General features: G+C 43.7%; 1 protein-coding gene across 1 annotated transcript in view; it reads right to left on the reverse strand.

The window, feature by feature from the left end:
* Window positions 1–478: 478 nt before the first annotated feature.
* LOC126273236 (uncharacterized) overlaps window positions 479–12862 on the reverse strand; it is a 34827-nt gene continuing 22443 nt past the window's right edge. The window contains exon 3 of the mRNA XM_049976779.1: window positions 479–615. Coding sequence (XP_049832736.1) covers window positions 479–615 — 137 coding nt within the window. The remainder of the gene's footprint in view (window positions 616–12862) is intronic.

Here is a 12862-nt window from a genome sequence, read left to right on the forward strand (position 1 = left end):
TAGGATTCCCAACTACACATTTCAACAAAGAGAGCTGTTTGGGCTGCCTTGGTGACGCCTCTGAACAATCTTAGGGACTGCGTCTGTGATACAGTCTCCACTGTCAACGTCTGCCTCCATGAGTTCTGGGAACTGGAGTGATACATAACTTTTTGTGATGTATGTACAGAAAGAGCTTCTATGTACAATATTAGGTACTCTCACGAACCACGCGGTATTTCAGAGGGAGAAGGACTCAGTGACCATTCATCTAACGTTACACTTAAATTCTGTTAAAAATTGCCTCCCACTTCATATACCGTACGTAACAGGATTTTCCGCTTTCATAATGTTGCACAGTGTGTGACTACATTACTTCATAAAGTTAGAGGTGGGTCGGCTTCACAGCGACAGTGTAATTACATAAAAACTATAAAACCTTAACTTTTTTTGCTGATATGAACACTTGCTTTACATGCACAGAGCTCTACTTCTAGCATCACATTACACAGCCTTCCTTTTTCCGAGGAACGTCTCTTCTAATACTTGCCTCCTTAGGCACCAACACTTTATTCGTATCCGCTTCGAAATCCATAGAAAATAGCTGGTCTTCGTGTTCGACAAGGACCACTGGACCTGCAACAGATGATAATCCGGCGAATAATATTCCTTGCAATATGTTTCGATCATGTCACATTTACCAATTTCCAACTAACGTGTTCCCAAAGGCATGGTCGTTGAAAACAAAACCAAAAGCTCTAATCTCGAACTTAGACAACTGTTGTCTTTAGTTTTCTTTGTAAGAGATGCAAATATTTATATTTTTCTTAAAAAGAGACTACGAGAGTGAGTGTGTTAATAATGAAACATGCAGTTGGAAGGAACACTTCATTTTATTTGTTTTATGTGATGCAGTTTTATTTTACAATATTTGGCACCGCTATCAATACCTAAAGTTGTGTAATTACCAAGATTACACAGCAGCAAAAGTATCGATGCTGACAGCACCACAAGGTATGCAATCTCCAACGTTTTACGTATCTTTAAAATTTCCCAAAAAGACTTACTCAGAAGACAATGCGAAATAAAGAAATTATGGATTGTTTTCATGAACCAAATTGAGTAAAAACTCATTTACAATGGCGAGGAGCTAAGGATTATTATTTCCTTTGCAAACAAAATATACGGCTAGACATAAATTTGATGCTGCTTATCAGTGCTATTATTGCACTGCAACATTACAAGCTTTTCTTTAATACAAAACTGCTCTTTTACAATAAACTTTTGTAAAAGGTAGGAGTACCCTTTAGAATACAAAGCAAGGCAACATATGAGAATTATGCTTTGTTTGAATCCACGAAATCGAATTTAAAATCAGTATTCCAACTATTTTTCCAAGGTTGTAGGTACATACTATTACTGGTGCTAAGTGCTGAAATATTTATGACAGTCTACACATGGTATGTAAATTTTACTACTGTACTTGCGTTACCTGTAAGATGTATAGACTGTGCATACAACTAGTAATGAAATTTTCGCCAATACCGTACTTCCATTCCGATGCGCCGACGTTTCTTCTGATGCTGTGAAGTCGTCAAATACTTGTACGGAAACTGATACTATAGAATAAAATCTGTACTGTTGTATAAAGACAAGACAAATTGTATAAGTTCATTGCCGTCTTTAGCAACTGTAGTAAAAGTGTCATAAGACCAGACGCCCTTCGCTTTATTTTAAAGCATCTTCAAGTGGACACTGTAACAATATGGTTATTTTGTCTTACAATTTTGTTTGTTACGATCATTAACAATTCGCATGCTTTACTTATTACAAGAAACAGTTTTTATTCCTTTCCTTGCTGATGGTTTTTTTTGTTGTTTACTGCACTTTTCTCGCCTTCCACATTTATGTGCTCAGTGAGCCGTGGTAAAATTTGCTGTTTTGGAGAGCGCGCCGCAGCGCGTAGTGTGAAGCAGTCGACCTCCGTGTCTGGCGGTGGCGCCGCTGTGGCAATCGCAGCTTTGGTGTCTCCCTCTGGCGGGAAAAGGGGAAAGGTTGCCTGTTCACGTGCGCTATGAACTCGCTACGGGGAGTCAGTCGGAGACAGTTGATGCAATTTAGTCTGTCAAGAGTCGGGCAGTCTGGTCAGCTGGGCGAGTCTAGTCAGTTGGTCAGCCAAGTTAGTCCGGGTCTGTCTCTTGTCCGCATTGGTGAGGCGGTTAGTGTCTGTCTGTCGTCCGGAGTGCTAGTATGTGTTAGGCCGCCAGTCTGCTCGAGTTTGCTCAGGCAATGGGTATTGGCGGTTGGATCGATCGGTTGGTCGGTCGCGCACCGGGACACAAGATGACTTGTCTGCCTGGAGCGTCGAAACATGTGAGGTCGCCACGTGAGTCCAGTGGGCCGCACCGTATAGCGAGGGGTAGTGGCTTCGCGGCCGACGCGAGAGCAACAGGGGTCAACCCACGACATCGGTCTGGCCGGGGGTGAGCTGCGACACCATGAGATGGGAGATCGGCGCGCCTTCCTGCGTCCGTTCAAGCGGCTGGCAGCAGACGGTTCTGGGGAGCGTTTTGAGGGTGCTGCGCCAGGTCTTCGCCAGACATTTCGGTTTTTAGAAGTTAAGTGATTGATGATATGTTGTTTCATTTATCTGCTAAATTCTACTTGTTTTCTTAGTCAGTTTCTCGTCGCTAGCTTGCTCATCTGTCTCCCGTCCGCATTTGTTAGTCAGTTAGTGTATGTCATGTTTGTCGTATTGTGTTAACGAATTTATTGCTTAAAGGCTGAATTCTTGAAATATGTTTCTATCTTGCTTATTATCTTGCGAGGTGGTATATGTGTAATGTAGAGCATGTTGTACATTTTATGTAAGTCTGCATTTTATGGGTTTTACTTAGTCATTTTAGGTTATGAGCTTGCCACTCTTCCACCGTAAGAGTCTTAAATTAAAAAAAAAAAGGCAGTCATGACTGCGGCCTTGTTCAAAGAGAGCAGGCAAGCTTCTCAGCCCGAAGGCTCCAATTGTTAATACTGTTCTTACCTCTAAATAAAACTGTAACTTGATATTTCGAGGGTGCTTTTCTGCTTATAATTTTAAATCTGTTTTGGAAAAGCTTTTACGAATAAATTCACATTTGTTAAAGGTAATTTTCCATCACTTACTTCCTGGCAACTACTTTCACGCTCACCTCGTGTGATTAAATGTGTCAGTGTTCTTGTTGAATCGCCAGTAAATCAAATAAGTTCTTAAAAAAGAAATTGAAAGTAAATTTAGGCTCATTCAGCTTTTGCACACAGCACTTTCTCTGTTTCAATTTCTTGACAAACGAACATAGAGTACTGTTTGATTAAAGAAAAACTTTGTCCCATGCCTCCATGGGATTTTGTTATTAAGGATGTTGAAATAATAATTAGCGAGAGTTTAATCGCGTTAGCAGATATTATCTGAGCGGTGCATGTGAACGAGCTTTCGATGCAGAGACGCAGCAGTCGTTCCTTGCGGTGTTTACATTTCCGCGGAATCAGTGGCGCCACCTACGCAGACATTGACACCGTGAAGCCGTCCACGGGCTTTCAAAGTGGGGGCTGACGCGTGTGTGTGAAGGCGCCTAACATGTCCTGTCTACTGTGTGTGTGTAGGTGATAGCTTTGCTATGGTGCAGTGGTGGATGATGAAAGATGGGGGTATTGCTAGTTTGTGAGATTATTTTGTTGTGTCTATGAGGTTGTTCTTTATCAACAATGTGTTTTATTACTTTAAATTGCCTCTGGCTACTAATGTTTGTTTGATCATTTATTGTGTGCTTTTTTTTATTTGTCGTTGTTTAACGTAGTGATAAAAAAAAAACTCTAAAATTTCTTGGCCGATATACTCAAATTTCTACACGATGCTTTCAGGCGGATATAGGCTATGTTTTTTTTAAAAAAAAAAAAAAAAGCCAGTGTACAGGTTTTCTGTTAAAGTCGACTCCGAGAAGGAATATGCTGTGACGTGCTGTGGAAACGCGAGATTTTTTTCTCGCAGTCACTTTTTAATTACTGCTGTAGGCCATTTAAACCACTGCACCAAATTGTTTCTCCCATGTATGACCTTTTTCCTTATAATTTTAAACAAAAATCGTATGCACATCAATGTGCTTTTTCGTTTTCTCCCTCGCTCTCGGTTGTAATAGAATAACGAAAAGTGATACTTACGGGTTACGAGCTTATTATTAGAATATTACTATGCAACGTGAATTGTCAGAAACTTAATAATACTACCCATTCGAGGTTAAAACCATGCCAAACATCAAAATGATAATACATGCTTTATAAAACGTTCGTATGACTGTCGCAATCAACATGCGTCTCCTTGGCAAGACAGAAATATTTCTGACTTTCTAAGCACGCACATGTTCATTATGACAGTCATCTGCGAACATTGTATAAAGCATGTATTGCTATTTTGATGTCTATAATTAAGGTCAGCCGCTTTCAGTGCAGCCTCAGTTAGGCAGGCTTTACAACGAACCAGTTGGTTCTAAATCAGTCGTCGAACATATGTACTGCAGTTGCGACAGATTTGTTAGTAAATGCTCCGGACAATTGTCCTGCCCACCTCATTATTGCCAAAATGAGACAAATTAAAAAACATAACTCATTAAGAAAGATGTACGTGCCATACCAGGAAACAGACTGGTTTTCATTGCCAATAAGAAATTTTTTGTTCCAGTGCCATTAATACAGAGGTATTACGTTTTATTTTTGGTAATACAAGTACATAAATACAACAGCAATATTTTATGTATTAGAACTGTAGTTAACAAAAGCCATTTGTCATTACTTTTCCTTTCTTTTTTTTCTAGGAAAATGACAACAGTAAATTCAAGAAGCAACATCCCTCATAACTGAATTGTTTGCCGCGCTCGGTGGCCAAGCGGTTTGAGGTGTCGTGTCACAGATTGTGCGGAACCTCCCGCCGGAGTTTAGAGGCCTCGGGCATGGGTGTGTGTGTGTGTGTGTGTGTGTGTGTGTGTGTGTGTGTGTGTGTGTGTGTGTGTAAGTCTAGGGACCGATTACCCCAGCAGTTTGGTCCCTTAGGAATTCACACACACCTTTGAATACTGTTCCTTACTCAACTCCATTCTGAGAATAAAATGTTGCATACTTTGTTATAAATTTCTCTGTATTGTTGAGGAAAAAACGTCAAAATCGTAAACAGGTCTTTCTGTTTTGCAACTGATAAACGTGGCTGGTCTTTCAAATGAAGTATGGCATGGCATACATCTATCATGATTTTTGGAATTCATTGACATTCATTTCCATATTTCTGCTACAGAATAAGAACTTTGAATAGTTGTTTGAGAGTGATGAGTATGAGGCACTTCGATCATACTGCATTTCTAGATCTTACGTACTCGCATTGAAAACAATGTTTCAGCAGCATTTCTAACATCAAAGCAATCAGTTCTGCACACTGGAAACATAAACGGAATGTGTTCATGGTATTAGCTGAGGGAGCTTGTGAGGGAATCACTGCCGGCTACAAAGCGTATGCACCTTCTAGCAATAAACGCTTACGCCATGATTTGACACTAGGAACAAGTCCAGGAACATTCAACACATACCATGAACACAACAGCATCGAAAACGAGGTTTTTTTTTTTAAAATGGCACTTAGCATAGTTTCCATATCCCCCTCTTCAAATGGTAGTATCCTTGTATTTAAAGTTGCATGCTCTCAAAGCTACCTTGGTAACAATTATGAGACTATTCCTTTGAATATGAAAGTTGCTACACCTGTAGCATTGCTTAGATTGAAATGAACACACATCAAAAAAAGTTTTTCATCCCCTCGATTCCGAGAGTTCCGGAACCTGTACAGAAAACTGGAATAGAGATCAACAAACATTTCCGCCCTTTTTATTACTCATGGAAACCACACATTGCATACAGCGAGACCTTCAGAGGTGGTGGTCCAGATTGCTGTACACACCGATACTCCTAATACCCAGTAGCACGTCCTCTTACATTGATGCATGACTGTATTCATTGTGGATTATTATTCACAAGTTCATCAAGGCACTGTTGGTCCAAATTGTTCCACTCCTCAAAGGCGATTCGGCGTAGGTCCCTCAGAATGGTTGGTGTGTCACGTTGTCCATAAACAGCCCTTCTCAATCTATCGTAGGAATGTTCGATAGGGTTCATGTCTGGAGAACATGCTGGCCACTCTGGTCGAGTGATGCCGTTATCCTGAAGGAAGTCAATCACAAGATGTGCACGATGGGGGGGGGGGGGGGAGGGGGGGGGGGGCGGGCGGCGGCAATTGTCCATGAAGACGAATGCCTCGCCAATATACTGCCAATATCATTGCACTATCAGTCAGAGGATGGCACTCACGTATCATAAAGACATTACGGCGCATTCCATGACCACCAGCGGCGTACGTCTGCCCTACATATTGCTACCCCAAAACAGGAGCGAATTTCCACCTTGCTGCACTCACTGAACAGTGTGTCTTAGGCGTTCAGCCTGACGGGGTTGCCTCCAAACACATCTCCGACGATTGTCTGGTTGAAGACATAAGCGACACTCATCGTTGAAGAGGTGATGCCAGTCCTGAGCGGTCCATTAGACATGTTGCTGGGTCCATGTGCATGGTGTCGTGGTGGCAAAGATGGACCTCGCCATGGACGTCGGAAATGAAGTTGGACATCGTGCAGCCTATTGCGCACAATTTGAGTCGTAATACGACGTCCTGTGGCTGCACGAAAAGCATTGTTCAAAATGGTGACGTTGCTGTCGGGGTTTCTACGAGCCGTAAGCCGTAGGTAGCGGTCATCCACTGTAGTAGTAGCCCTTGGGCGGCCTGAGCGAGGCATGTCATCGACGGTTCCTTTCTCTCTGTATCTCCTCCATGGTCTGAACAATACCGCTTTGGTTCACTCTGAGACGCCTGGACACTTCCCTTGTTGAGAGCCCTTCCTGGCACAAAGTAACAACGCGGACGCGATCGAACGGCAGTATTGACAGTTTAGGCATGGTTGAACTATAGACAACACGAGCCGTTTACCTCCTTCCGGGTGGAATGACTGGAACTGATCGGCTATCGGACCCCCTCCGTCTAATAGGCGCTACTAATGCTTGGTTGTTTACGTCTTTGGGCGGGTTTAGTGACATCTTTGAAGAAAGGGCCTGTGTTTGTGATACATTATCCACAGTCAACGTCTATCTTTCGGAGTTCTGGGAACCGGAGTGATGCAGAACTTATTATGATGTATGTAGTTTAGATGAACTTATTTTCATACAATGCGCTCCTTCTAGTTGCGAATTTTCGTTTCATGGTTCAACTACATGCAAAAAGAGGTAAAAAAACAGAACTCTGCATAAAAAATGGGAGATATACAACATTAAGATATTTACTTTGTTTAGAAAGAGAACTGTTAAACATTATTTGTACAAAAGTCTTAATTATGTGTCAATTGGTTGAAAAATGGTACACTCCAGATATCTGAGTGAGAAAAGGAAAACAGAAAGTGAACGAAATATTGCACTTACAAGTATCAGTTGCCTATAATTAAAGTGCATCTACTCACGGAAGTCCAGCAGCGAAACTTGGTAGATATGCTAATGTGTTAATGCTGAGCCGGTTTACGCTGGAAAAAAAAACTAGTCCCAATTCTGGTCACCAAGTGAGAATTTGGTGCTATACAGCATAGGCGGCAGTTAATAATAAAATAAACGTCATGGCTTTGTCATTTGTTTGACCTTTTCTATCCATGTCCCATTCCTAATCCATTATATATGGAAACAATTCTATATGTCTTCCTCGTATTCACAGTGACGGATTTGAACCTGGTGGCCAAAATTGGAACTAAGTTTTTCCAGTGTAAACGGTTGCGCATTAACACATAATATCTAACAAGTTTCGCTGCCATAAGAAAATTACTGCTCACACTGAGCCTCTGTGGATAAGCTGCACTTTAGTTGTAAGCACCTAGCAGCTGAACAGTTAATGAGAAATTGGACAGTGCTCTAACACAGAATACTCATAATATCCAACAATACATTTATTTTATCGCTGAGATTTGCTTTGTCCAATTATGAAGAAATTCCCCTAGATTTACATGGTCCTATTGGTATAAAAAATGAAAACTAATCTGTATCATATAGTGATAATGTTAATAGGAGATACTCAGTGACTAATAGCTAAGATTACGCAGTGTTGGGCAATATGTTGCCACACGATTGAGAAAGGAGAAATAAACTGGAGCTCCGAGAGCGTTCTGAGTAGCATCCCTGGTGACACGGTCTTAAATCATCCACGTACGATGGAAGGCTGTGGTTGGCCCACAACACAATGAAACAGTTTCCTAGCCTGTGTCAAGGTAACAAAGCGGAAGTCGGAAGGAATTGTGGAGGTGAGTATATGCGTGTTGGGCGTAGAACCTGCTGATCACGATAGAATGTGCGTTATCATTTACATTGTGGCACTGTTTAGAGTTCGTTAAATGTAACTGTCATTGTTTTGGCACGATACGCGAGTGTAAGGTCCTTGTAATCAGACTACAGTGCAGATGGATTATGAGTGATAATCTAAAAGTGTTTTATAAACCACAGCAAAGGAAATTACTAGAATTAAAAACGGCATCCCTTCAAAAAACTTGAGCCTATCATTCGACTACTAATTCCCGTCAGACTTCACATCATTCTACACCGGTACAGCTATTCATTTAGATCCTTAGTCTAGTGAATCCACGACCAGTACTTCTTCCGTGAAAAACCCAACTCGGTGGATTTCAGGTGACTAGGGGGAGATAAGACGGACGTGCGTGTCTCCACCAGCAACCGCGCAAAGTTCAGTAGATGTATCACAAGTAGGTTCTGTGACCGATCTTGCTTTCGCAAGGGGAATGTTGAAAACACTTACCTCTATTGTATTCAAAGTATACCCAGAGAGACTGGGCTGAACTTGATTGTGGTGTGATACTCGCTACTAGAGAAGAGGAAAGGATGCCTTCAAGATTTCCCTGATGACTGTGTGATGAATGCCTCAGCGACGAATGGTTTATTTGGGTAATATGATCCATTCACTGATCTATCCATTCGTGGAGAATATCCTGCGGCTGCATTGGACTGGTCGTATGGTGCCCAATTATTCTTACTAAATATCCAAGTGAGTTCGAAACTGCCGTACACTGTCCTGATTGATGGATCCAGGTTAGCAATTGGCCATTGGAGTACCAGTCATCGACAATTTCCCATTGAGAAGTGAGTGTGATGGCTGGAGAGGATGTTCGAAGATCTATAGTGTGGCATGAAATCATGCCATTGCTGGAGCTCGTATTCCGTCTCGTGTAGACAAGACATCTGGGTACATTCTGAGGATCTGTATAGCAAGGTTCTAACTCTTGATCTACACTCTCCAATCACATTAAAGAATCACCATTTTTTTGCAGTGTGGACTGTAGTGTCGCAGAATAGTAAAGAGTTGGAAATGTGTAATATTGTCAAAGTTTCGTTGCCTATGCCGAGAACCAGAGGCAGTACGTTAACCAAAAGGTAAGAGGATTGCACATGTATCGGAATGTGTCGTCAAGGACGGGCAATGGCCTGGTTACACACAACAGGCGAGAGAGAATTGCTTAGCACGCGGGTTTGTGTTAGACGGAGACTTTCGTAGAGTGCAAGACAGCTGTATTGCATTTCACAACTTCGCAACAACACGTAACTCTGTCGCAAGAACACGTAATGGGCGAGTACGACAGATGAATCAGTACTATAAGTGGAACGAATGCGTTCATTACAAACGAGCATGACGTCAGGACGTCGCTCGTGCTTCCCTTAAATACGCCAGCTTTGATAGCAACAATACACTCGCAGTTAGATGTGTACTGGGTCGTTGCGAAGCGCTCAGCTCTGTGATCGACATGTTAGTCTTTATTAAGGAGATTTTGCAGTAAGGACGGCCTATCCAACAGCAGACGTGAGGGGACAGTACCAGCTCTGGTCCGCTCTGCTGCCGCTGTCAATCATCGACCCAGGATTAGCAGACGTCGCGGCAGACTCGGCCGTCGCCAATGCTGACCACATCAGGGAGCTGTTGTCGAGATCGTGCGGGGCCTAGGCCCTGCGCATCCGCTGTCACAAGCAGGTGAGCCGACGACGCTGGGGGACTGCAGCCCGTTCCGCCCGGCCACCGCGGGCGAGCCACCAGGAGGAGCAGGGAAGAAGACGGGGTGGGATAGAAAACACTCTACACTACGAGAACGCCTCTCGTACCGACAGTGCCGGGACTCCAACCCGGAGCCACCTGCTGTCCGCAGGCGAGCCGGCTGCTCAACCGGGCGCCGCCAGCCACGCGCGGCCTAAGTAAGGGCGTTCCTCCGCTACGTCACAGCACGCGGCGCTGGGCTAGCAAGACTGTGCGGTCCGGAGCTGGTGTCATCGCTACGAGTCAGCGAGGATCCGGGGAAGGTCGTTGATATCACCAAGCCACATTGTACTCGGCAGGAATAAAGGTGTTATGAATTAATGTTTCTTTGGCGTTTCTGACGCTTCTACAGCCATTTCCTAGTATCCTGACAGCTGGAGAGGTCACCGCTCGACCATCCAGTCGACCTTAGGCGACCGGGACCACCGGGGTGCCTACAGGACCACTGTGAGACGTGTAGGAGGAGAGTCAATGATGTTCTGGAAGATACCGACAGGAATGTGGAGAAGTTCAAGTGCTGTGGCCAACTGCGGTAAGTTTCTCAGTTGAGGATCCATGGCGCATACAGCGAGACGAGCGATTGGGTTTTAATCCTGTGAGGCTGGTGACCAGGAGAGCACAGTAAACTCATCCTGGTGGTCTACGAGCCGCATATGTATACTGTAAGTTGTGTGACATGTTGGATTGTCCTGCTCATACATGCCATCATGCTAAGGAAAAATAGACTGCATATAAGGTGGACATGGTCCGCAAGGATAGCTGCTTGTGTTGATCCTTCCAGAATGACGAGATCACCCTTGGAATGCCACGAAAATCAAAAACAATAACACTCCCTCATCCGGGCTGGAACATTCTAACGATTGTTTCAGTATGATTGCTTTCAGACGATTCACGCCTTATGCACCAACAACCATCTGTCTGATGGAGCATAAAAGTGTTTCATCTGAAAAGGCCACCAATCGCAACTGAGTGGAGGTCAAATTGCGGTGCAAATTTGAGCTTTCGTCGTCAATGAACAGCAGTCGGTATGGATGCACGAACCAGGAACCAGATGCCTTCTGCGGTGGCCCATACGTAGCAACGTTTGCTGAACAGTCATTCGGGAGACAATACTGGTTCCTTCTCGTTTCATCTGGGCTGTCAGTTGCTCAACAGTCTAATAGCCCGAACTCATCTCTGCAGCAGTCATTCACCCCTGTCATCTGTGGCCTGTGGTTCACCGCAGTTGGCTTGTCACCAGTTTTAAATAGCACCACTTTGCCATGCACAGCATACTTTACCACAGCGGCGTGCGAACATTGTATGTCGCACGTTAGCGGTTTGCAATGGCGATGGTCACATTAATGTGACTGGACCCTGAACTATATATCTTCAATAGAGGGCAGTCGCATATGGCGTATACTTATGGTTTCTGAGGGTGATAATTAATGACAAAACCGATCGCGATTAAAAGAGTGGTACTGCGATTGTGTCTCAAATACAGGGTGTACCACATAAAACTGGTACACCCCACGCCCAAGATTCAAGTAACTATGAACTAACAGGTAACAGATAATTGTAACTGATGGATGAACACACAGCTGCACTCAACTTTCCGATAAAATGCGATGTTGCCACTTCACACGTACTTTGACTAGAGAGGATTAACCGGTACGTGAGGTGTACCGGTTTTATGTTGGACGCCCTGTATAAACATTTGAATAGTGAATGTCGATCACATTTCTCATTGAACAGAATGCTGTAGAAAAAAACGTAATTGTTGCATGACCGAATACCACGAGAGGCGTTCAATAAGTAATGCAATTCATTTATTGTTCAGGCAATTTGGTTGGTTGAAAAAGTGCGAAATTTGTTGTGACACACAGTGAAATATTTAAGATTCGAACCCAATACTGTCATAAAGTTACGACATGTGGCGGTGCTATACATAGCCTTCAAAATGGCGTCTGTAATGGAGGTTCGTTCCAAGCAGAAAGCTGCCATTGAGTTTCTTTTGGCGGGAAACCAGAGCATCGCAGATATTCATAGGCGCTTGCAGAACGTCAGCGGAGACCAGGCAATGAACAAAAGCGCAAGTGCGTCGTTGGGCGATGCGTCGGCCATCATTGCATCAAGGTCGTTAAAGCCTGATCTCCCCTGTGTTGACCGACCGCGCACACGGCTGTGACTCTTGCAATGTACCGAGTGAGGTGGCGCCATGGTTAGCACACTGGACTCGCATTCGGGAGGAGGACGGTTCAAACCCGCGTCCGCCCATCTTGATATAGGTTTTCCATACTTTCCCTAAATCGCTGCAGGTAAATGCCAGGGTGGTTCCTTTGAAAGGGCACGGTCGACTTCCTTCCCCGTCCTTCCCCAATCCGAAGGGACTGACGACCTGGTTGGTTGTCACCTCCACCGAATCAACCAACCAACAAACCTTGCAATGCTGGAAAGTGCGGACACTCTCACTGAGATGATGGCAGGACCTCAATTAAACACCTCGTTGCTCAACTGGACATATCTTGGCAGTGATGACAGACTCATCCAGCATTTGGATAAACAGATGTACGAGGGTGAGTCAAATGAAAACCTTAAATTTTTTTTTAATATTATTCATTGTGCAGAAGTGGTGCAAAGCTGTATCGCTTTTCAACATAATCTCCCCCACCCTCAATCCAAGTCCTCCAGCGCCTACAAAGTGTATAA

This window comes from Schistocerca gregaria, chromosome 5 (genome assembly GCF_023897955.1).
Source record: "Schistocerca gregaria isolate iqSchGreg1 chromosome 5, iqSchGreg1.2, whole genome shotgun sequence".
Taxonomy (NCBI): domain Eukaryota; kingdom Metazoa; phylum Arthropoda; class Insecta; order Orthoptera; family Acrididae; genus Schistocerca; species Schistocerca gregaria.